Source organism: Rhincodon typus, chromosome 9 (assembly GCF_021869965.1).
Source record: "Rhincodon typus isolate 14 chromosome 9, sRhiTyp1.1, whole genome shotgun sequence".
NCBI lineage: Eukaryota > Metazoa > Chordata > Chondrichthyes > Orectolobiformes > Rhincodontidae > Rhincodon > Rhincodon typus.
This window is the reverse complement of record NC_063340.1, coordinates 50,482,991-50,507,806: the sequence shown is the minus strand read 5'-3', so window position 1 is coordinate 50,507,806 and position 24,816 is coordinate 50,482,991. Positions and strand designations below refer to the sequence as shown.

General features: G+C 39.0%; 2 protein-coding genes across 4 annotated transcripts in view; one reads left to right on the top strand and one right to left on the bottom strand.

Annotated features, from left to right (window-relative positions):
* Positions 1-24,816, top strand: part of nek2 (NIMA-related kinase 2) — a 527,130-nt gene that overhangs the window by 179,332 nt on the left and 322,982 nt on the right. The gene's annotated exons all lie outside the window — the stretch shown is intronic.
* ints7 (integrator complex subunit 7) overlaps positions 1-24,816 on the bottom strand; it is a 132,643-nt gene that overhangs the window by 93,837 nt on the left and 13,990 nt on the right. For both annotated transcript variants that reach the window (XM_020530571.2, XM_048600601.1), the window contains exons 7-14: positions 24,589-24,711; positions 22,885-23,002; positions 20,914-21,045; positions 17,437-17,534; positions 11,478-11,717; positions 10,413-10,550; positions 3,467-3,673; positions 255-449 (exon numbers count right to left, since the gene is read on the bottom strand). In XM_020530571.2, the coding sequence (XP_020386160.1) occupies positions 255-449; positions 3,467-3,673; positions 10,413-10,550; positions 11,478-11,717; positions 17,437-17,534; positions 20,914-21,045; positions 22,885-23,002; positions 24,589-24,711 (1,251 nt within the window). The remainder of the gene's footprint in view (positions 1-254; positions 450-3,466; positions 3,674-10,412; positions 10,551-11,477; positions 11,718-17,436; positions 17,535-20,913; positions 21,046-22,884; positions 23,003-24,588; positions 24,712-24,816) is intronic.

The window sequence follows — 24,816 nt, the reverse complement described above, 5'->3', positions numbered from 1 at the left end:
GAGTCAATATTGGACCTTACTGCCCATGAACTTAATTAGTGCAGCAGTTTGCAAAGTACCATTCATACCATCAAGAATGTAAACATCACAGACTAGTTCGCTGGTGTAATGCAAAGAATTCAGATGGCAGTCAACTTACTTCTGCTGCCAGTTTATGAAATCAATTTAGGTACATTGATTTGGAGAAACAATCTAACTGATCGTCTAGCTACATCATAATGCTGATTGAAAGACACAGTAGAATATGTACATACCTGGTTGGTAATGCGGCCACACCTCTGTAAATCATTTCCAGATGCCATAGCAATTGCTGTGGCAATGGCAGGTGGAGGACTGGTCTTCAGGCTGTTACAGGTACAAATCAACTGGGAGAATGCCTGCAGCATGTCAATCCTCAGTTTGACAAATTCACACTGAAAAGTCAGGGGGTTGGAAGGTGTGCTTGCAGCCTGGAAATAACGTTATATTTAACATAATTTAGTTATTATGCTCTCAAATTACTCAATAAGCTTTTTATGTTAAATCAAGTTTGCTTTACATTTTGTACAACTGCTTCAAGTAGGATGCTAAAACTAAATCAGATAGCAATGGTTTATTTTGGAGATGAAGGGATTTCACATTTCTCAAGATGCAGTCTGTTCAAGCCGTTTATGAAAACAAGGAATTTCTTAAAAAGACAGGAAAACTGAACATAGAACATAGAACAGTACAGCACCGTACAGACCCTTTGGCCCACGATGTTGTGCCGACCTATTATCCTACTAAGATAAAATTACTCTGCATACCCTACATTTTACTATCATCCATGTGCCTATCTAAGAGTCGCTTAAAAGTCTTTAAGTATCTGACTCCACTACCATTGTCGGCATCACATTCCACACGCCCACCATTCTCTGTGTAAAGAACCTACCTCTGACATCTCCCCATACCTTCCTCCAATCACCTTAAAATTATGCCCCCTCATAATAGTCATTTCTGCCCTATGAAAATGTCTCTGACTATCCACTCTATCTATGCCTCATCATCTTGTGCACCTCTATCAAGTCACCTCTCATTCTTCTTCGCTCCAATGAAAAAAGCCCTAGCTCCCTCAACCTTTCCTCATAAGACTTGCCCTCCCAGGCAGCATCCTGGTAAATCTCCTCTGCACCCTCTCTAAAGCTTCCTCATCTTTCCTATAATGAGGTAACCCGAACTGAACGCAATATTCCAAGTGTGGTCTAACCAGAGATTTATAGAGCTGCAGCATAACCTCATGGCTCTTAAACGCAATTCCCCTGCCAATGAAAGCCAACACACCATATGCCTTCTTTACAACCCTATGAACTTGGGTAGCAACTTTGAGGGATCTATGGACGTGGACCCCAAGATCCCTCTGTTCCTCCACACTGCCAAGAATCCTATTATTAACCCTGTATTCTGCATTCAAATTTGAACTTCCAAAATCAATCACCTCACACTTTTTTGGGTTGAATTCCATCTGCCACTTCTTTGCCCAGCTTTGCATCCTGTCAATGTCCCGTTGCAACCTACAAAAAGCCCTCGACACTGTCCACAACTCCACCAACCTTCGTGTCATCAGCAAACTTACTAACCCACTCTTCCATTTCCTCATCCAAGTCATTTATAAAGATTATAAAGAGCAGAGGTCCCAGAACAGATCCCTGTGGAACACCACTGGGCACCGAGCTCCAGGCTGAATACTTGCCATCTACCACCACCCTCTGTCTTCTATTGGACAGCCAGTTTTGTATCCAGACAGCCAAATTTCCCTGAATCCCATGCATCCTTACTTTCTGAATGAGCCTACCGTGGGGAACCTTATCAAACGCCTTGCTAAAGTCCAGGTACACCACATAGCCACTGTTCTGCCTTCATCAATGTGTTTTGTCACATCTTCAAAGAATTCAATAAGGCTTGTGAGGCATGACCTGCCCCTCACAAAGCCATGCTGACTATTTCTAATCAAACTGTGCTTTTCCAAATAATCATAAATACTATCTCCCAGAATCCTCTCCAAAAATTTGCCCACCACAGAAGTAAGACTGATCAGTCTGTAATTCCCAGGATTATCCCTATTCCCTTTCTCGAACAAGGGAATGATGTTTGCCACCCTCCAATCATCTGGTACTACTCCAGTGGACAGTGAGGACGCAAAGATCATCGCCAAAGGGGCAGCAATCTCTTCCCTCGCTTCCTGTAGTAACCCTGGGTATATCCCATTTGGCCCAGGGGATTTACCTATCCTCGTTTTTCAAAATTTCTAGCACATCCTCCTTTCTAACATCAACCTGTTTGAGCATATCTGCCTGTTTCATGCTGTCCTCACAAACGTCAAGGTCCCTCTCACTGGTGACTACCGAAGCAAAGTATTCATTAAGGACCTCCCCTACCTCCTCTGACTCCACGCACAAGTTCCCTCCACTACCCCTGATTGGCCCTACCCTCACTCTGGCCATCCTCTTGTTCCTCACATAAGCGTAGAAAGCCTTGGGGTTTTCCTTGATCCTTCCCACCAAGGCTTTTTCATACCCCCTTCCAGCTCTACTAAGTAGCAGTCAGGCTAGTTAAACTGAAAACAATGAGGAGTCTCACTCGTGCAGAAGTCAGAAACACTGGGAATAAGTTAGATGCCTTATTTGTCTTGTCACATGTTTCTTTATTTGAACTATAGCAAGTAGATAAGTCAGATAGATTGAAGTCAGAAACTTCAGTCTGTATAATTATCTTTACATTCATTTGATGTTAAATTAAGTAGCAAAATGATTCATATCTGACCATTAGTCAATCCATTTTGACAGAATGAAATGCAAAAGGCAGGAATATCTGGTTCACCCCACAAGGGGACATTATTGATATGTCATGCGAGTAGAAAGAAGGCAGCCAGAGTTAACTCCTCAAAAGAAAAGATGCTTAGTAGAGCAACTAACCTCATTGAACCCAAGCAGATACCAACACCAAGTCAAAATTTCAAACAATCATCATTCACAACTTACAAATGGAAGGATGTTTGAAAGATTGACAGATTCTCTACTGCCTTTCCGGCTTCCCTCAGTATTCTAGGACTCATGGCATTAGAGCATTTTGTTTCAACTGATTTTTCAGCATCACTTCCACTAACCTAAAATCCTATGTCAGAGCAAACCCATCAAAAGAAAGATAACTCTACATAAATTGCATTGCACTTAAACTAGTTTTCCTGCATGATAAGTGACGTTTAGTTTAGATTGCTTTTCTGAAAAGAAGTACACTAGTGAATAAATTTCTGCAGGGTATTATATGGCCTAATATATCTTGCCTTCAAATTGAACAACCAACATAGGACACATCTGCCAAAAGCAATGCCTTCAGAAGAGTGGATAAAACAGTTGTCAACCACCTATTCTGTAACAAAATAAATCTAAACAAGTTGGATTGCTGCTAAAGCAAATTCACAATTGACATATTCATTCTGATTGGAACTTACCGTCAATGAAGCTATGCCCCTCTGGTAATATTTTAAAGCTTCAGCAATACAGGCCAGTGCAACACTAGATTCACTGTCCTGTAGGCCAGCCAGACATTGCTCTGCTCTCGAGAATTCCTTCAAACTGTTTATCCAGAAGTAAAAATGTTCAGATGCCACCTGTGTCAACAAGCCATGGTAAAGATCTCCAGCCATATCATGGTTTCCCTGAAAATACCAGAAAAGAGAAATATCAGTTGAAACAAATATCTGCACAATGGTGATATTTCAATACATAAGCATGGAATGGCTTGAAGGGATTTTCACTGATGTTTTACTTCCCATCTTCAGTGTGATTATACAAAACACATGCCCGCCATGCACATGCAGATATCGCCAGTGACTTCCCCTGACCGTGACAGGAAGGACTGCAGGAAGTGACTGTGCCTTACCACATTCTGTGCACCACTGACAAGGGTTTGGGGAAGCCAGAGGAACAAAAGCCAGCAGGGGGTCTGGCTGACATGAACCACGCAACCATGGGTTACACTGTAAGTCTTTACTGCTTTCTGAAGTGGCTTAACAATGCCTCTTATTGCAGAACAATTGCTATATCATACAATTCCTCTATATCATATAAAGTACAAAGGAATGCTTATTGGTCATGATAACATGTGCATGACATACTTAACAAAGTAAACAAATATATGGTGTCTCTGCAGAGAGCATTTAAGATGCCACCTGATTGTCCCTACAATTTCAATTCTAGTACTAACAAACATTGAATCTAAACATAAATATTTCTTGCTCTAACAACTTGCTGAAAAGACAGTGAACAGGTAGGGACAAAGGTATAAATCAGAGACTTTCAAATCAAAGCAAAATACTTTGGACGCTGGAGATCTGAAATAAAAAAGCATAAAAAAGAGAAACTCATCAGGTGTGGGAGCATCTGAGAGGAGAAAGAGAAACAGAATTAACATCCCAGGACCGATGAGGTTTTTATTTTAATTCACTCATAGGACATGCATGTCACTGGTTAGATCAGCATTTATTACACATCCCTAATTGCTCTCCGGAAGATATTGGTGAGCTGCCTTCTTGAATCGCTGCAATCCATTTGATGTAGGCACATCCACAATGCCATTAAGGGAGGAAGTTCCAGGATTTTGACCATGTCTTCAGAACTCAGTAGAACTTTCAATGGAAAACTACCGAGACTAACTTGTTCCTTTGAGAACCAGAAAGCTGGTCATTGCAAATCTAAATTATCTGATTAGGTAGAAAAAAACCAAAAAAAACCATCTGTTTGATCAGACTCCAAGTCCAGGCTCTCCAATCAGATACTCACATTCCTTTTTAATGTCGAAAATGTTAATTATTTTTGTTCTGCCAGGAATTTCTTTTTGGAGTGTGGGGAGCAGATGGTGAGGGGAGGAAAGATGGAACACTTTAAAACTAGAATATAATTAAATTATTCAGGGCTTTCAGCGTGACACTGTTGCACTACTTTGTATCTGCCGCTAGAGGCTGCAAATAAACTGTCAATAAGCAATTACTACCAAATTACAGTCATCACAATGAAGAGTACATGAATGACATGTTAATTACACTTTATTCTGAGAGCTTGTAGGGTTGGAAACAAAAACAGAATATCAAATCACCCCAAAAACCCATGTACTATACTGACAATACACTAAGTTATAAATGTCCAATTTTTAACTAACATCTCTAAAATGGTTTTCATAATATGCATTAACTACTTCTACTTCAACATCATCTTTCTGTGCTATCCCTGTATCCTCTTTGTTTTTAATATGTAAAAGTCTACTGATCTGTTTTGAACATATTCGATGATTAAGACTCCAAGACCCTCTGCAGCAGAGAATCCCTCTTAGTGACAAAATTCCCCTCATTTTAGTCCTAAATGGCCTGCCCCTCATTCTGAAACTGTTCCCTGGTTCAAGACTGGCAAAGAACCAGTCCCAAGATTGCCACAATAGGGGAATGCAATGTGTATATCTTTTGCAGTAAGGAAACCAAAATGGCAGAAAATACTCCAAGTGTGGTCACACCAAGGTACTATATAATTGCAGGAAGACTTCCTTACTCCAACTGTGTTAAATGATGTTTAGCAGTGCCACGCCACATCTTAGATAAAAGCAAAAATCAATTAACTGCTTTTGAAGTTATATCTCCATATACATCCATGTTGTAGCCAAAGACAAACAAATGGTAAAGGAAATGAATAACCAGTTAACTTGTATTGGTGTCATTGGCTAGGATGCCAAAGATCCTATGCCATGATACATTCAGGGAGGGTGAAGGTAGCTTGGGGGAGACCAAAACTAGAGGGCAAAGGTTTATAGTGGGAGGAAAGATTTAAAAAGGACCTCATGGGTAACTTTTTCACCCTGAGGGTGCTGCATGTACGGAACGAGCTGCCAGAAGTTATGCGAGAGGCAGGTACAATTACAACATTTAAAAGGTATCTGGATGGGTAAATGAATAGGAAGGGTTGAGAGAGATACAGGCCAAATGCTGGCAAATGGGATTAGATCAGATTGGGATGTCTGGTCGGCGCACATGGGTTGCACCCTAAGGGTCTGTTTCCGTGCTGTATGACTTTATGACTCAAGACTTGACTTACATCACCACTTAATGATGACTTTCAATTACATAGCAGTTTCACAGTACAGAAAAGCCCAATGCATGGTAAAAGGAAAGAAAATACAAAATAGAAATAGATTGATGCCTGAGCAAAGAGATTAGGATGAGAGACATCTTTAGTTGAAAAGCTCTGCTCTGAGGAAATTTCTAAGAGCAGAAGAAAGGAAATTCGCTGCAATGTTTCAGAGAATAGAATTAGAAGAAGATTCTGTCAGTGGTGGGAGAAGGGAGGAGCGATGCACAAAAAGCCAACATCAGAAAGGGAAAAAGGATGAAAATTGCAGAAATTTAGCATGGGACAAAGCCAAGAAAGAATAAGAAATAAGGATGAGTAAAGGTGGAAGCAGGTAATATTGCATGGATGAAAATCAAAAGTCTTAATGAATGATATAAAGGCAGGATATGAAGCTGAGAACAGAGTGCCAAAATTTCAGCCTCCTTCAGCTTGGATGAATGGCAAGGGAGGTAGTCAGAGTCAGCGGCAAGAAAGCAGAGTTTGTGGTAAAGACTGAAAAACAATAAGCTTTGGTCTTCCTAATATTCAGTTAGGAATAAAAATAATCCATTCAGCCCCTTGAGCCTTTTCCACCATTAAATGAGGTCATAGATGCTAACTCTAATTGGTCACCTTCACTTCAGAGATCTTAACATCTTGGCTCACCAAAATCTCAAATTTATAACTGAACTTGCATCTACTGGTCTCTGAAGAGTTCCACACACTATCACCCTTCTTGCTTGAATGATTTGGCCATGATTTTAAGGTTGCTGCTGCTTGTCTAAGTTCCCCAACAGTTGAAAAAGCTCCTCACTGCATACCTCACTGATTTGTTTCAAAATCTGAAAATGCTTAAGCAACACTTATCTATATTGAACTCCAACTGCAAGTTTTCAGATCATTTTTACAAATTTGTGTTGACTCTCTGATAAGTTCAAATTTCTTCAAATGTGCAATCACTGTCCTTTTTTATATATTCCAATAACTTCCTCATAACAGATGCCAGATGATCAAATCAACAATGTTGTGGCTTTCTCGCTTATTCCTTAAATAATGGAACTTTAATATTTTCCAAAATTAAAGAATAATTCCTGGACTCACAGCAGTTTGGAAAATTTGTTAACTGTTTCCTTTAAAATCCAGGGATAGAAGCTAGCTGGTCCTGGTAATTTGCCAATCTTTAAATTCTTTAATAATTATTACTGTTTTCTTTCAATTGCAATCTTTATTGTGGTTGATTGGCTCGCCGAGCTGGTTTGTTGTTCCGCAGACGTTTCATTACCCTGCTGGGTAACATCATCAGTGCAATCTCTGACGAAGCACTGTTATGTTTTCCCGGCTGTCATTTACACTCTAGTGTCCATTGAACCGGATTACCTCACTTCCGGTTTTCCGTTGCCATGGAGTTATGTGGGATCTACAGGCTGCACTGTAGACCCAAGCTACAAATCTACTCGAAAATCCAATTCTTATTTATTATTTATTCCCTAGAAAGTCAAATAAAATGTCCTATTTTCTCTACCATGAAGGGAAAAGTAGGAAGAGAGAGAAAGTAAATTACGAATGGCAAACTAGCAAGGAATATTAAAAAACTGACAAAAAGAGCTTTTTCAAATATATGAAAAAAAGGAAGAGAGAGGTCAAAGTAAAGATAGGGCCCTTAGAAAAAGGATCTGGGGAGACAGTTATGAAGATCAAGGAAAATGGCAGAGGAGTTAAACAGATATTTTTCATCAGTCCTTACGGTGGAAGATACTTTGAACATCCCACGAATACTAAAGAATACAGGGGAGGAATTGAGTACCCACGCCATCACTACAAAAAGAGTATTTGACAAACTAATGGAAGCTCAAGGCCTGGCCCTGATGGCTTGCATCCTAGGATCCTAAAACAGGTAGTGACAGCGATAGTAGATGCATTGGTTGAATCTTTCCAAAAATCTTTGGATTCTGGAGAAGTACCAGAGGATATCTAATGCTAACTACCAATGTGACACCCCTTTTTAAAAAGGGAGACAAAAATCAGTTAAGTATAGGCCAATTAGCCTAACATTTATCACTGGACAAGTACCGGAATCAATCATTAAGGAAGTAACAGCAGAACATTAGGAAAATCATAATCAAGCATAGTCAATATGGCTTCATGAAAGAGAAATCATGTATGACTAATTTATTAGAGTTTTGGGGGAAGTCTCAACCAAAGTGGATGGAGAGGAACCAGAAGATGTGTTATATTTGGACTTCCAGGAGAATTTTGATAAGATATCTCAAAGAGGTTAAGTCATAAGAGCCCACAGTGTTGGAAGTAGTATATTGGCAAGAGTAAGAGAATTGTTTATTGGTCAGGCAAGAGCAAATGAGGATAAAGGTTCTTTTACAGGTTGGTGACCTGTTACCAGTGGGATTCCACAGGGGTCAGTGTTGGGACTGCATTTGTTTACACTTTATACTACTGACTTGGAAGTAGAAAGTAGCTAAATATGCAGATGACACAAAAATAAGTGGATAGGCAGGTTGTGACAGGGATACAAACAGCTGAAAAAAGAGGTATTGATCGGTTAAGTAGGTGGTCAAAACGTTGGAAAATGGAGTATAATGTTCGAAGGAAGAACAGAACAACAAAGAATTATTTAAATAGAAAAAAAAACTACAGAAAGCTGCAACACAAAGGATCTTGGGGGTACTTGAGCATGAAACACAGAGGGCTAATACACAGATGCAGCAGGTAATCATGAAGGCTAATGGAATGTTGACCCTCATTTCAAGAAGATTGGAATACAGGACTAGAGAAGTCTTACTGTGACTGTACAAGGTGCTGGAGAGACCACATCTGGAGTACTATGCGTACTTTTGGTTCACTTACTTAAGTCAAGATATTAGTTCACAGGAGGTGGATTAGAGAAGATTCACTCAGATGATTCTCAGTACGGAATGACTGCCTAATGAGCAAGGACTAAACAAGCTAGGGATCTACTCATCGGAATTTAGAAGAATGAGAGATGATCTCAATGAAACATACAGAACTCTTAACGGGCTTGACAGGGTAAATGCTGAGAGGATGTTTTCCTTCATGGGAGAGTCTAGGTCCAGAGGGCATACACTCAGAATTAAGGGGTGCCAATTTAAGACGGAGATGAGAAGGAATTTCTTCTCTCAGAGGGTTGAGTATCTTTGGAACTCCTTGCCACGAGGGCTGTGGGGCAGAGACCTTGTGTATTTTTAAGGCTGAGATAGATAGATTTCTAATCAGTAGGAGAATCAAAGGTTGTGGAGAAAGGGCAGGAAAGCAGATGAAAAGAGTGTTGGATCAGTCATGATCCTACTGAATTGCGTACCAGGCTCAAGGGGCTAAATGGCTTACTCTTGTTCCTATTTCTTACTGTCATATAGGAAGTTGATACCTTTGATGCACACCATGACATGATGGTGGGCAGTCACAATAAATGACCTTATAGTTGAACAATGTGCCAAAAGTGGCAAAATGCAGAATCAAAGGAAAACTTGCTGGCAGAATGAAAATATTCAAGGAGGTGTTCAATGGAACTACAGAATGGCAGAAAGGTGTTATAGGCTATTGGAGAACAGTTTAGTTGAACTTGTGGAATGCTGCAGGGATGATGTTGAGGGTATAATGAGGGATAATGTACTTTGGATGCAGTCCAGAAGATGAAATTTGTGATTTTGGTCAGGGTAATCATGGTGCTACCAACAGGCAGAAACAAGACAAAGAAATTCAAATAGTGAATTGCAAGAGTTTAAACACGCAACCATGAAATAATACATTCAAGTAACTCAAAGAGGAAAGGGAGATTAAGGATGGGCCATTATAAGGATTCATGTCTTGCTCCTGTCATTGCCTTCACATTCATCATTTAACTGCACCTTCCCGGCCCAATGGGATAACGGGATGCTATCTGGGCCTGGAAGAGTTGAAGGGTAATGGAGGAAATTTTGAAATATGTAGGAATTGCATTCAAGCAAGGGGACACATAAAGATTACCTGATTCATCCTTACCTGTTTGAACATAGCAGGAAATATCCTCAATGACCGAAAATCCTCTAGCCCTTCTATCTTTCACGAACCCATTGGCACGGTCCCAAGAACAACGCAGGAGTTCTTTGACCAGCACAGAACAATGAGCAGTGGGAAACCCTCACAAAGAAAGTAAGCGTACTCCAACATCCAAGTTACTTTTAGAAGAGACAGATGCTCCTCACAAAGCTCATATTTTTGCATGTTAGCAATACTTGTTTAAATTTTAGTTATAAATCATTCACAAAATATGTTGAAAAAAATACTTACCATTCTAGATGCCTGCCGAGCAATTCTGTAAACTGTCCAGCCATTGGCTACATTTTCCAGTTGCTGTTTTATGACACTTTTGACTTCAGAAGACAAAGTTTTTTGATTGGCTACAAAAATGACAGCAGCCAATGCTACCTGGCAGGGAAAGAAGAAACTATATTAATCAAAAAGCTGTGAAGGTATTTAAGATACAAAGCAACAACTTACATTTATAAAGTGCCTTTAAATGTTGTAGAACATCCCAAGGCTCTTCACAGGACTATAATTAAACATAATTTTATCCAAAAGATGAGTCTGATCAAAAGCTGAAATGACAAGTTAAATTAGTTTTGATGTTACTTTCACTAAAATAAAAACTCCCGAGGGTGTAGCACAATATAGCTATTTCTTGAGAAAATAATTACATCTAAAAACCATTTTTATTTTGGAGTGACACCATGCAGGAAAACCAACCTTGAAGGCAAATCACAAATATTCTTTGGTAATGAAAAAATTTATCAAATTAAATGAGTTTCATACCAAAGGGTTACGTGTCACTTTTCCAAGGAATATAGATTGACGCTCACTAAAAATACAATTTTACTTCTGTCACTATTTTAAAATAATGATGATAACTCTTAACGTAATCTTGAATACCTTAAAACACAGATTTTATTGGTTTGTTCACTAAAGGTAAAATTCAGATCATTGAAGACAGTCAACCGTACTCATTAGCAAGTAAGCTCCTACATAAATGGGAAAAATGCTCTATTAGGAAATCATATTTTATTAGACCTATATTTCTTTGAAAACTAAGTGCATAAATAAAAAGAAATATAAGAATCATTAAAATGTTAATGGTCGGATTCATACAGATACTTTTGGACAGCCAGCACAATGGCTCACTGGCTTCTTTTCTGTGCCATGAAGCTCTAAGGATCTCTTCTGTGATTCTGCTCATCACTAGTTAAGAAACCAGTTGACTAGTTTCTTATACGAAATCAGTAGCACCAGACAATTTTATTTTTCCCTTTTAATCAAATGTACATTTTTTAATCAAATTAATCTAAACATTTGTTTTACCAGAAGTTCTTGTTGTTTGTCTGTCGATGAAGATCCAATCATTTTATACAATTCCATCAGTTCTCCTAGCATCCCTTCTCCCAAGACAGGCAACTGCATTGCTATAGCTGCAAGGCTATGACACATTGGAATACGAGCAGTGTCCTGTGCATTATGTAGTTGGGTCAGCAGAGATTCAACCACAGGCTGGCTCAGGTGAGGGCGACTATGTGTCAGCTTTACCATGCAAGTAAATGCAGTCTGTACAAAGGGGAAAAAGACACCAGATAAGTATCAACGAAGGCATCAAAGGTACAGCTGCTAAGGCTTCAACATCATAAAGAGCCAGACTTTACAGAATAATCAGAAAAAAAATCACAGCAAAGAAATTAATGTTATCCCTGTCAACCTCATGTCTTGCCAGAGTTAATACATCAAAGTGCAAAATTTAACCAACATATCTGTTTATGCAGCATCATAAAGTCAGGTCTCCCACCACACAAATGGCATGTGCCCACTGATCCCACAATGTTAGACCTTCCATTTCACCATGCCCTCTCTTCCCATCATAACATATGGTCTTCTCCAATGAACTGTGATTGTCAACATCCCTCAAACCATCACCACACACCCTTCCAATTTCCAGGAGGCCCTTCCAGTCCTCTGGCTCCAGATTCCCACTGATGCAGGATTTCTCTTTTGTAACTGTGCAGAAAATAGATCCAAAATGAGACAGTGCTGCTAATTTTAGTAACGTCCATGTCCCTAATGCACCATTCCAATCTCCCCATCATATGGAACTTTAAGTAATCAGTGTTCCGCTGTTTACTGAGGATACTCCATTGACAGGTACTATAAGGCCTCACTGATTATTAACCTTTAGATTAACTTCCAGCTCTTTCAGTCTGATTATCCATTTTTGGATCTATCTTCTAATCTAAGCAATCTATCTGACTTCCTTTATAGTTGCTTCACTATTGTACCTCACCAATCTGTAGTAACCAACATACCAGTTATACTAACATCAAAACCGGGTCACTGCAATCTGGAGCTACAATTCCTGACCAACCAGCTGGACCCTGCCCTGCACAAGCCTTCGATTTGGCTATCAATTAGTGCTCCCAAGACCCTGGGATTGAAACTACCAGTTCTCAGGCTTAGCTCCCTGCTAACTGAGTAGAAACCATGCATGAGACAGACGTCCGGACACAATGCAAACCCTGCCCATCTATTAATGCAAACGTTAAATGAGGGTCAACACTTACATGACACACGTTTCATCAACAGTACTGGACTAAAAGCTGTTTTACAAAACTTTCAGGGGCTTATACAACTGCTGTAAATATTGATAATTCTTAAATTTGACCTATTTTTATATCAATTGGGAGTTTCATAGAATCATAGAATCCCTACAGTGTGGAAACAGGCCCTTCAGCCCAACAAGTCCACACCAACCCTCAAAACATCCCACCCAGATCCATTCCCCTGTAAGCGACCTAATCTACACATCCCTGAACACTATGGGCAATTTAGCATGGCCAATCCACCTAGCCTGCACATCTTTGGACTGTGGGAGGAAACCGGAGCACCCGGAGGAAACCCACGCTGACAGGAGGAGAATGTGCAAACTCCACACAGTCACCCGAGGGTGGAATCGAATCTGGGTCCCTGGTGCTGTGAGGCAGCAATGCTAACCACTGAGCCACCGTGCAGCCCCTCCAGTTTGGAGGGTGGGAAGAGGGAAGGATGTATTTTACTATTGCCATCATGACATATGGTCTTCTCCAACAAACTGTGATTGTCAATATCCCTCAAACCACCACCACCCCGCCCTTCCAATTTCCAGGAGGCCCTTCCAGGAGTTTGGGAAGAGGGAAGGCTGTATTTTACTACTGCCTCTTGGTCTCCCTGCTGGTCTTCAACTCTTTCCTTGTATTGCACGTCCTAGCCCAAAGTAAGCACTGACCTCATGTTCCCTCTATGACTGAATGTCTCTATTCACCACCTCAATCCAGGAAGGTTCCAATTTCTCTGGTCCTAACTCCTAGTCACTGGCTCCTCTGAGATTCTACCTGTTCACTTCTACCAGTCCTGGCCTCTTTATTCTTTCCTTCCTCGCCACTTTACTTATAAACTTGAGGATACTGCTTCACAATTAAATACCTTGTTCCCTCGAAGAAAGTGGCAGTTACAACCAAATGACAATTAGTCCTTGAAATGTTACGTTAGACTTCAGGTTTCTGTAGGGGGTTTCAGGAAAATAAGGATAGAAAAGACAGTGGGAAGGAAGTTAAGAGAAGAAAAACAGGGTGGGGAAAACAGGAATAAAAGCAGAGAAGGATGGACTGAAAAAGTAGAAGACAAAAGACAGAGGGGAACCAAAAGAAAACAGAGTGAAAATAAGTGGAGACACTGAGTTATGCAAAGTGATTTATATTTTTACGTTCATTAGGTAAACTAGTATATATAGAACAGATGTTTACAGTGTGTGATGTAAACGTGTCTGCACTTGAACTTCATAAATGCAGCAAAAAAGTAATGTATTTGCAAATTCAGAGCAATTCATTATCTTAATGACATTAAATCTCAATGCAATGATGATCTTTTGAGCTCTGCAACATTGTTGAAACAAATACCTATTTCAAAATGACTAGAAGGGGGAGGTGTACAATGATGTTTATAAATTCATCACAACACTGATCTCTTAATCTTACATAAATTACAATGGCAAGCATAGTCAGACAGAGCAGGAAAGACAACAGGAAGACTAGGAGTGCCTTCCCCAAGACAATTTTGTATTCTCTTTGATAGTCATGCTGTGGGACTGAGAGCAAGTTGCCAACTCATTCAGCTATAAGTAGTGGATGCGTGACAGCAAAATTACAAAAAAAGGTTTGTATCACAATCAGTGAAGGATGGGTCATGATTGGAGGTTCATATTTATAGTTCATAAAGCGGAAACACTTACTAACACTGTTTTGATGGTATATTCCAGTCTATTATCAAATTTAATTCTTACAGCTTCTCTTTCACGCTACTTTCCTGTCCATTGTTATTTCTCTTTCACATTTTAATAGGATCAGACAATTGTTCAGCACAGATGAGAGATCACTTGACCAGTTCCTCTTGCACCAGCTCATAGAAAGAGTTGCTCCATTTAATCCCACACCTCAGCCTTATCCCCATAACTGTGCACATGCAAATACATTGGATGTTGTAAATCTGGAATAAAAACTGAAAATGCTGGAAATATTCAGGAGGGCTAGCAGCATCTGTAGACACAGAAATAGAGTTATCACTTCAGGTCTGTGACTTTTCACTAAAATGGGGAAAAATCAGATTCATAATAGGTTTTCAATATAGCGTGGGGAGAACGACAAAACGGAAGGCCTGCAGGAGGCTGGAGCAGGGATTATTACATGACAAACATTTCCAAGTTCAAGGTTAAAGGGAGCAGTAAATGTAAATGTCAAAAAACAAAGGGTGTCCAGAAGTGGTGTGAACAGCTTGATGGAACATGTGAAGTATGAGCAGGAGCAAGCCATTTGGCCCATCAAGCCTGCTCTGCCATTCAACAGGACTATGGATGACCTGACTGGCCTCAATTCCAATTTCTCACTTGACCCCCATAAACCTCTACCTTTATAGACCAAAAATCTGTATAACACAACGTGGAATATATTCAAGGATCCAGTCTGCACTAGATTCTGGGGTACAAAATTCCAAAGATTAATTTTCCCTCATCTCTATCCCAGATGGAGAGCCCTTTTCTCCTCCTAATTCTAGACCTCCCAGAAGCATTCTCTCAGCGTCCACACTGTCAAGCACAACATGCCCCACAAGAATTTTAAATGTTTCAATGGATCACTTCCTGCTTCTCAAATCTATTGATCATATGACTAAGCTTTCCTTAGATCCCATCCCCGGGAACCTTCTCCGAACCATCTCCAATGCAACTATATCCCTCTGAAAGATGATAACTGCCATTTGAATGTAAAGTAGAGGAAGAAAGAAAAGGAACAAAATTAAATGTGTCATTTACAATTGTTCAATTCAATGTTGAGCTCAGAAAGCTGTAACATGCCCAAATGAAAAGTGAGGGACTATACCGTCAGCTTGTGAAAGAACACTGTAGCAGAAAAGTCAAAGTGGGACCAATGTGAAGAATTAAAATGACATTTGACTGGAAGCTCAAGTTTACAGTCTGAATGGAAGTGTTCCTAAATAGTTACTCAGGCCCTGATGTAAATTAGATCACATCATTAGCTACAAATATACCATGCCAAATTAAAGAAAAAGGAACAAATCTCTTTCACTCAGAAAGTGTATCAGAAGCCTTGGACAAAATGAAGGGCACAGGTAAAAGGGCAAATGTTGCATTGCCCAAGCTTGCATGGCAAAAAAAAGTTGGAGGTGGTATGCCTCCAGAAAAAGGGATGGGAGAGGAGACCAGAGCAGAATTGGAGCAACATACTGACCATATATCCCACAAAAGCAGGCATAGTTGGGATCCATGTGATACCTCAAGGAACACCTTTTATTTAGAGCAAGCTCAAGGAAATAAAGTTGTTGCTCAATGTAAAAATAAGTTCAGTTAGCCAGAGGAGGATAATAGTAGATAGGGATTGTCTCTTCACTCAAGGAAGAAGTGGAGAGCTGTCAGACCATTCTGATGGGGACAGAGGGACTGGAGGTCCATTGTGAAAAGGAGACAGTAAGGTCCTGTAAATTGTCAAAGGTCACTGATGGAGTAAGGGAAGGAAAACAAACAGTAAGACTTGAGATAAAAAAACAAAATCAGCTCAATGGGGCAGAAAAAAAAGTGGATTGACCAAGGCAGTGCTATTTGTATTTTGGGAAGGTGCTGAAAGCAGGCTCTTCAGTCTTCCACCTCAGCCTCCCAATACCAAATTATTTGTATGTCCCGTTACAACTTGCTTTGGCCTTTCATGATGAAACATTCTGTCATTTAACCTTTTCGGTGTCCCTGTCATAACACAGGCCTTATACTATGGTTTCTTCCCAATCTCCTACTCTCAACTGTTCAAAACTACTAAACTTCAGAGAAGTCACAAACCTAAAATGTTAACTTTGTTTCTCACTCACAGATATTACCAGACCTGAGTACTGCTAGCATTTTCTGTTTATATTTCTCTTCAGGTAAATGTTAAATTGCCATTTGAAAGTTCCTACTGAATATGATATGACCATTCTATTAGCTTGTGCTTTCCAGATTTCAGCAACCCTCTGCGAGACAAACATTCTCCTAATGTGCCACCTAGCTTTAAAGTAATGTGAGATGGAGCAATGACTTCTGATTACTGACATACTTGCCAGAGGAAACTAACTATTTTGACTTTGAACATGCTTTCCACCCACTAAATTATTCTTATGCAATGATTCAGTTGTGATCGAAGCAGGCATAAAATATTGTCAGTGACCAGGCTTGAATCAGGGTTCAACACGAAGCAATTCTCTTTCTACACCTTGCAGTTGAACTACTTTAGTGAAACTGCACTTCAAATAAAACATATCAGGAATTTTCCTACAAGGGAGGGTCAAAAACTACTCAACCTGAAAAATAAAAATCAAAATTGCAGCATTCCAAGATTATGGCACACAATGTGCTCTCTCAGCCACAAGTGACACATTCTGTTCACGAGGAGAAAAGAGATGCCCATCCTCCATTGAAAGATGCCACACTGTAAACTGACTGAAAAAGGACTAATTAATCAATGCCAGTGTGCTTAACAGGAATATACCGCAGAACTCTAACATGCACCCTAAACAGTACTGATCTCAGAAAAGGTGTATTACAAGAAACAAAAAAAAAATTGGTTTTAGTTCTTCCTTTTTGGCTGCAAATTCAAGCTGAGAGCAAAGACTGCAGCAACACCCTGGGGCATGGCAAAATATAAACATTCCAAGGTAAAAGGGTTTAATGCATTTTACACATTCATTAGCAGATTTTATTCCTCACCTTTAAAGCGTTCTGTGCTCCTACACCATTTTCCTGGCTACAAAGAACTAACAGAGACTCCAGTGCAAATACTGCATCTTGTTCCAAAGATAAAAGATCTGCAAGCAGCAAAAATGATTAAAATGAAATGACTGGAGTGGTCGTTAGATATTATATTACATCCAATGATAAGTGGTAAACAGACAGCAAAATGTTGGAGTTTGGGAAATTGCAAAGGTCTAGTGCTAAAGTGGCTTTGCAATTTCTCTTTTTTTGAAATTGGGCTTTTGCCACAAGCAAAACAGTTCTTAACCTCAGCAAATTCAAGTCAATTTCTGCCTAGACAAGTCAAAGTCATTGTTACAGTGTCTATTGATGCACAAAGGATCGAACCTCACCCTTTATTTTGCCATTTGGAGTAGCATGCTTACTGTGATGGGTGGTAGTGAAACAATAAATTGCAATGTTGACAGGTTGCAGAACAGCAGAAATGATGAGAAATTACCACCATGGCCGGTCAATCTTATTTAATTTATTAATACAGGTATTTCTGTTGTTAACGCGTGTTTTGCTGAAGCAAATTGGCTGTAATGCGATTGATGAATTGTGAACTCTGCTTGCATAACGCAAACTTTCTACTGTACAGAATAGCGATTTCCTACAGCAAATTCCCTATAATGCGATTTTCTATGGGATTTCCTATAGTGCAATTTTCTATAGTGCGAGGTCGCACAAGGACACAGTTATCGCGTTATAGGAGAAATACCTTTATTCAAAATAACGGGTAACACAAATGGAGATTCACATGCTTTTGCGGCCAATTTTCTTAAGCAAATGTATAATGCATGACTTCAGTTTATCAATAACTTTTTGTGGAAAAACAAAAACTACTAGAATTTTTGCTATATACATGAATAAAGGTGTGCTCTGTGCAACAAAACATAACTTGTATTTATAGTTTCAACAAAAAAGAACACAGAACAAGAAAAGCTATAACATGTAACATTGAACTATTGGTGATCAGAATATAGATTATCAGTTGATATATGCGATCCAGATAGCAACACATTTGGTTATCATTTAAAACAGAACAGGTTTGACTTATTGACTAGTTTTCGTTTTAAAATCTCTAATGATCACAATAAGGCTCATTTCCCAGTCCTGAAACTGGAGGACTACATGAAGTTTTTGCACTCCCAACCTTTTTTAAAGGAAGGGTATTAGATATTATATAGAAATATTACCTCTGTGTTGCTAAAGATACATACCAAATTCAAGTGTTACCCCAAAAAATTTGAAACCAGGTCCCAACGATAAAAAGATGAAAGTCAAACTCACGTACTCCTACCCTCATATGCATTGTAATAATCAATTCTTGCCAAACACAATTTACAATATTGTCAATTATGTCAATGGAAGTACAAGCTTTTATCACCTTATTTCTTGAGTCAGCTACATCATGTTTGTATATTTGCCCGTGTTCGCTGGTCTCCAAAACACCAAAAGACAACATAACTCTATATGAACATTTCTGGTGTCCATCAAGCTACTGACCAATTTTCTTCCCTTTCACTGGTAGTGATTTAAGTGTGTTTTGTTCCTTTCTGATATACGATTGCCTACTATCATTATCCATAGGTCATTCTGGGCAAATCTTCAAAATTTTAAAGCTACCCCAAAATCAAACATGCAGACGGACAAACAGTTAGTGTCTCAATGATTCTATACCCAAACTGCTATACTGTAAAAAAAAAAGTGAATTTTATAACAGCATGAAAGAGAGTTTGGAAAAAAAAACTACCTATAAGCTCTTCTGTCTCATCTTTCCTTTTCTCCAATTATTGGTTCTCCTCATCCCTCACTACACAGATAATTCCTGAATATAATCAAGTTAGGTTCAATACTATCCCTGACAGTGGAATAACCATCCAAGACATCTGACAAAGCAGCTGAGATCCTATCAACTAAGCCAAATCATAACCTTTCAGAAGTCATATCACAGAACCAAGGCCGAGATTGAGGCCATTCCCCTCAGTCTTAAATGTGATTATAGTGTCTTATGCTCAGTTTGATGGTGCTGTCACCACTGCCTTCAATCCAGCTGTCTTTGCATGCTTATATCTGGGTTTTTTATTGTCTCCAATTTAGGCCTACACCCAACTCTACCCTTTGTTCACTCATATCCTTTCATCCATTCCTCCTTTAAATAAAAAATAATGATTTGAAAGTATTTTAACGAAGAAATCAAAATCGATAATGTTAACAGGCAAGTGCATGCTCACTTGATAACAATATGGATTTTGATTGGAATATTTCAAACAAATTAAAAATACTAGTACAGGTTATTACGTAAAGAGATAAATTTAATTTTGGACAAGCCTACATTTTAAAACAATTTATTTTAAGTATTTTCTTGAAGGAAATTCTTTACTTTTAATGAGATTTACTAACAACAAAATAATACATTTTAAAATCAATTGAGGGAAGGATCTTTAAAACATAGTCCCATTATTGACACCTAGAGATGAAGCTGAATGTCGGTTCAGATTTATTTATAGTCTTCTGAGTGCCAATGACTCATGGAGCTAGAAATTTAAATAAGCTTCATGATGGGTTACATAAATACATGGTTGTTAGGGCTGCATCTGCCCATAATGTTTGTCATTTAGTCAATTTGGTCAAACAAAATTTTAAAGGGAGCTGTAAAAGCATATTGAAACTCTGAGAAAAATAAAACACCATTTGTTAATCTTCAAACATGATATTTCAGCTGTTATTGCAAACATGAAAAAGTGTGATGTTTTTGTTATTAATTTAACACTACATCTGTATGATTAACAGAATACTTAACACAGAATTTACCCCATTCAGACCATGGCCATAAAGGGTGGCATGGTGGCTCAGTAGTTAGCTGCCTCAAAGTGCCAGGGACCTGGGCTTGATTCCAGCCGCAGGTGGAGATTGCACATTCTGCTGGTGTCTGTGTGAGTTTCCTCTGGGTGCTCTGCCTTCCCACCACAGTCCAAAGATTTGCAGGTTAGGTGGATTGGCCAGGCTAAATTGTCCACAGTGCCTAAGAAGGTGCAGGCCAGGTGATTAGACATGGGAAATGCAGAGTTACAGGGATAGGGTAGGCGGGCTCTTTTCAGAGGGTCAGTGTTGATTCGATGGGCCAATTAGCCTGCTTCCACACTGTGGGGATTCTATGATCTTACTTTTGCCACTAGTATTGACTATGATTGTTTCCTTCCTCCTGTTCTTTCATCATACGTAAGTTGTATTTTTGTGATTTGTCAACTACTGGCTGTAAATGCCATTATAAACAGTACTCTATTTGTTATAAACTACTAGCTCAATGAATTTGACTCTAAGTTAGAATCCTGTATGATTTCTGAACTTGTTCAATTGAGATTTCATCTTTGCCTGCATGAAGACTTTGCAAAATCATTACAATCAACCTAGAAAATTGGAACCCAACACTTGTTTTTCCAAGATTACCTTTCTCCAAGCAGGAAGCTACATTCGTCAGAACAGTAACACTGTGGGCTGCAATTGCACAGTTGCTATGGTAACAACACTCTTGTACAAGTTTTATCAGGTCATCAGGATGCACAGGAGCAGTAGTGTTTCCTTTTAAAGGAGGAGAAATGCAAATAGCATCAGCTGCGTTCATATTTCAATCATACAGCATACAAAATCAATTATTTACTTCGAAGAAAGAAGCTAAAATAAGCAGGTTAGGCACTTTCTGTTTAATCCTGGAACGAATTTCGCCACGTGCAGAACAGAAACAAATTCACTACAGTGTAACTGTGGAAAAAAAAAATCATTTTATAAATGCAGAAAATTACCGATTTTAGTGGTATTTTAACATACAGCTACACACCCACACAATTTTTTTGGGAGTGAGTGTTGTAAGCTACTAAATATATGAAGTGCTATATTTGTGCAATTCCTGATGTAAGGAACAAAAAGATTGCAAATGCAAGTGCAATCATTTCAGTTGAGAACTTGGGTGCTCTCATTTGGGTAACATTGAAAGCATGAGGTTCACTAACTCCGACAGATGACAATAATTTTAAAATAATGTCAGGGAAGAAAATGGTGGGGCTCTTGTGGTGCAGTGATAGTGTCCCTACCTCTGAGCCAGGAAGCCTGGATTCAAGTCCCACCTGCTTCAGAAGTGTGTTATAACATCTCCAAACAGGTCGATGAAAAAATAAAATCAGTCAAAGAAATACTATACAATCAAAATTTGCCTAATTTCTTCCTCTATTACTTCCAGAGAATATCACTCCAATATAGTTGAGGAAGTGTTAAGCTTTTGGATTGGCTACATTTTGGAGAAAATGTTAAATGGGGGTCCAGATGGATTTAGAAGACCCCACAGCACTAGGTTGAAGGGCTGGGTAGTTATTGTCCTAGCCAACATTTATCCTTCAATCAACATCACTAAAACAACTGATCTGGTTATTGAAATAAAACAAAAAATGCCGGAGAAATGCAACAGGTTTGGCAGCTTCAATGGAGAGAGAAACAGAATTAACCTTTCCAGACTAGTAGGATGATTCTTCAAAACTGCAAAGGGCTCGAAAATGATCTTGCTAAATAAGGTGCCACATTTACTACTTTATAACAGACACTATGCTGCTAAATTTTAATCACTGGTGATAGAGCACTTTGGGACATCCTGAAGTCGTGAAAGGCATAATGTCATTTTTTTTCTTTATTTCCCCTTTGCACTGTAATTGATCCTGAAATAGAAGTTGCACAGCAGGCAGTTAACCTCCAGGAGCTTTGCCCAAAGCCCACAACCTTTGTGTATGAGCTGAGGTGGGTGATTCCATTGTCAAACACAGTTTCCACAAGGTCACAAAATATCTATATGGAGGATGAAACATGCTGATTTTCTTGCTTCCTAGTTCAAGATCATCGAGACAAATTGTAGTATCTCCACTGTTAAGTATATATTAGTTGAGTACTGGATTGCATTCAAGTGATGGCATTTAATGGAGATTCACTTATGCTCCGATAGACAATAGACTAACTGAGATGCAGAGGGTTCTTGTGGCACAGTGGTAGCAGCTCTACCGGGGCCAGAACGTCCATTTGCTCCAGAGGTGTCTCATAAAATGTCTCAACACATTGATTAAAAATATGTTTAATTAAGGTGCAGGTTTTTATTTACAGAGGTGCATCATGAACAAAAGATTATGCTCCCGTTCTGGCCTTCACCACCTGGCTATCTGAAACAGCCCAACTGTCAATCATCTAAGGCCATGTAACTGAAATGAATTGGGTGAAGCATGCTTTTATATCAGTTCATTCTCAATCTGACCAGTACACCTATAGTCTGCATTAAAAGCAAATAATTCAAGCTTTAGAAAACAATCTTTTCAGAAAACTGCAGAGGAGACTTCAACTTCATATAGCTGATTGAAATCACTGGCGCTAAAAAGTTAGCCTTACCTTGTGAATTGTAATAGTACTGTTTCACAGCTATAGTTCCAGACAACGTAGACAAAACAGAAAGCGTACCCAATTTCAAGCTGTCATAAGGGCTCCGAAGGGCACATTCACAAAGTGACTTGACAGAAAAGAGAAAAAGTTTTCATAATGTCATTAGGAACAGGAATGAAAGACAATTCATTCCATAAAAAGACAGATGTGGTAATGATAAAACAACAGGTTTCATACTTTGAAAGGATTGGATTAAATGCGATAACCCATGAAACTTGATGAGCTTGTTAAGCATTAAGTAGTTATTCTAATAAAGGGTAATGGTCAATAAAAAATGACTAACCATAAATCAATATACACATTGAACAATCCCAACTCAAAACACTTCTGTCAATGTATCACTGGTATTAATCTTTAATGTTGAACTTTTAACTATATTTCCTTATTTTTCTACTTCGTACCTAAGATTTTGTACCTAGGTACCTTTGTCCCTAAGATGGTGCTGGGAATCGTGACATTGTACACTTTTCACTGTACTCCTGTATTCCTGCACTTGAGTACACGTCACAATAAAAGCTAATTCTAATTCTAATTCTAATCTGTTAGGCACCAAATCTAAACAGATGCTTGGAAGCACAATCTGCAAATGTTACACACAGCAGCAATCTGCATTTATTCAGTGACTTTCACATGAAGGGAAAGTCCAAGGCTCTTCAGAAACAACTATAGGAAAGTAAAAATTAAGACATAAAAGTTTGTATTAAAATGGGTAACCAAGTGCTTCATCAAAATTATGGTATTTGGAGGTTTTAAAAGGTGAAGAGATGCAGAGGCTTTAAATAAGGAGTTAAAAAAAAATACAGCTGAGGCAGTTGAAAACTCTGCCATCAATAATGGGGAAGTGAGGGGAGTAGTAGTTTTACATTTAATTTTGATCTGAAATATCCTGTCCAAAGGGCTGGATTCAATAGTAGCTTTCACACGAGTGAGCATAGGCACAAAAAGCCAAATGACTACCAACAGTCAGCCAAGCCATTACATTAATGTACATTAATGATTTAGACACAAATATAGGGAATTTTATTGCTAAGTTCACAATACAAAACTGTTTACACAGCATGATGGCTCAGTGGTTAGCACTACTGCCTCACAGCGCCAGGAACTCGGGTTTGATTCCACACTTGGGCAACTGTCTGTGCGGAGTTTGCACGTTCTCACTGTGTCTGCGTGGGTTTCCGCCAGAAGCTCCAGTTTCTTCCCACAGTCCAAAGATGTGCAAGTTAGGTGGATTGGCTATGCTAAATTACCAATAGTGTTCAGGGATGTGTAGATTAAGTACCTTGGCCAAGGGAAATGCAGGATTGCAGGGATGGAGTAGGGGTGTGGGTCTGGGTTGGATGCTCTTCGGAGGGTTGGTGTGGACTCGTTGGGTGAATGGCCTATTTCCACACTGTGGAGATTCTTTAAAAAAATCCAGATCAAAAGAAATATATGGCAATGCAAAGAGTTTTCACACTAATAGCTTTATTTACTGAGGTGCACATTTTTCCAAATAATTTTATGAATAACTTCAAAAAAAGACTCAGGCCAAGAGGTGAAACAGCGCATATTTAGAACAATTAATTGTAACCAAAGCACTTCTTTGATCCTCATGCCAAATTAATTCAGTTAATCATTTCTCAGTATTCATGCCTGGATTTAATCTGAAACTACCTGAATGTTATCTCTGCTCCACATGTGTGGCGTTTTATGAGCCAACAATTTCAGATCCTGAACAGCGAGTCTTTTCACAGCTTTTCTGGGGTCTTCTTTCAAATATTGCAGCAAAAGCTGAATCTGTTCAACACAGAAACAGAACAAATTAGTCACAGGCTACAATGTACTGAAGTTTCAACAGCAATAAAACTTGTTTTAAAGCAACTTGTCCATCAAAATCAATTC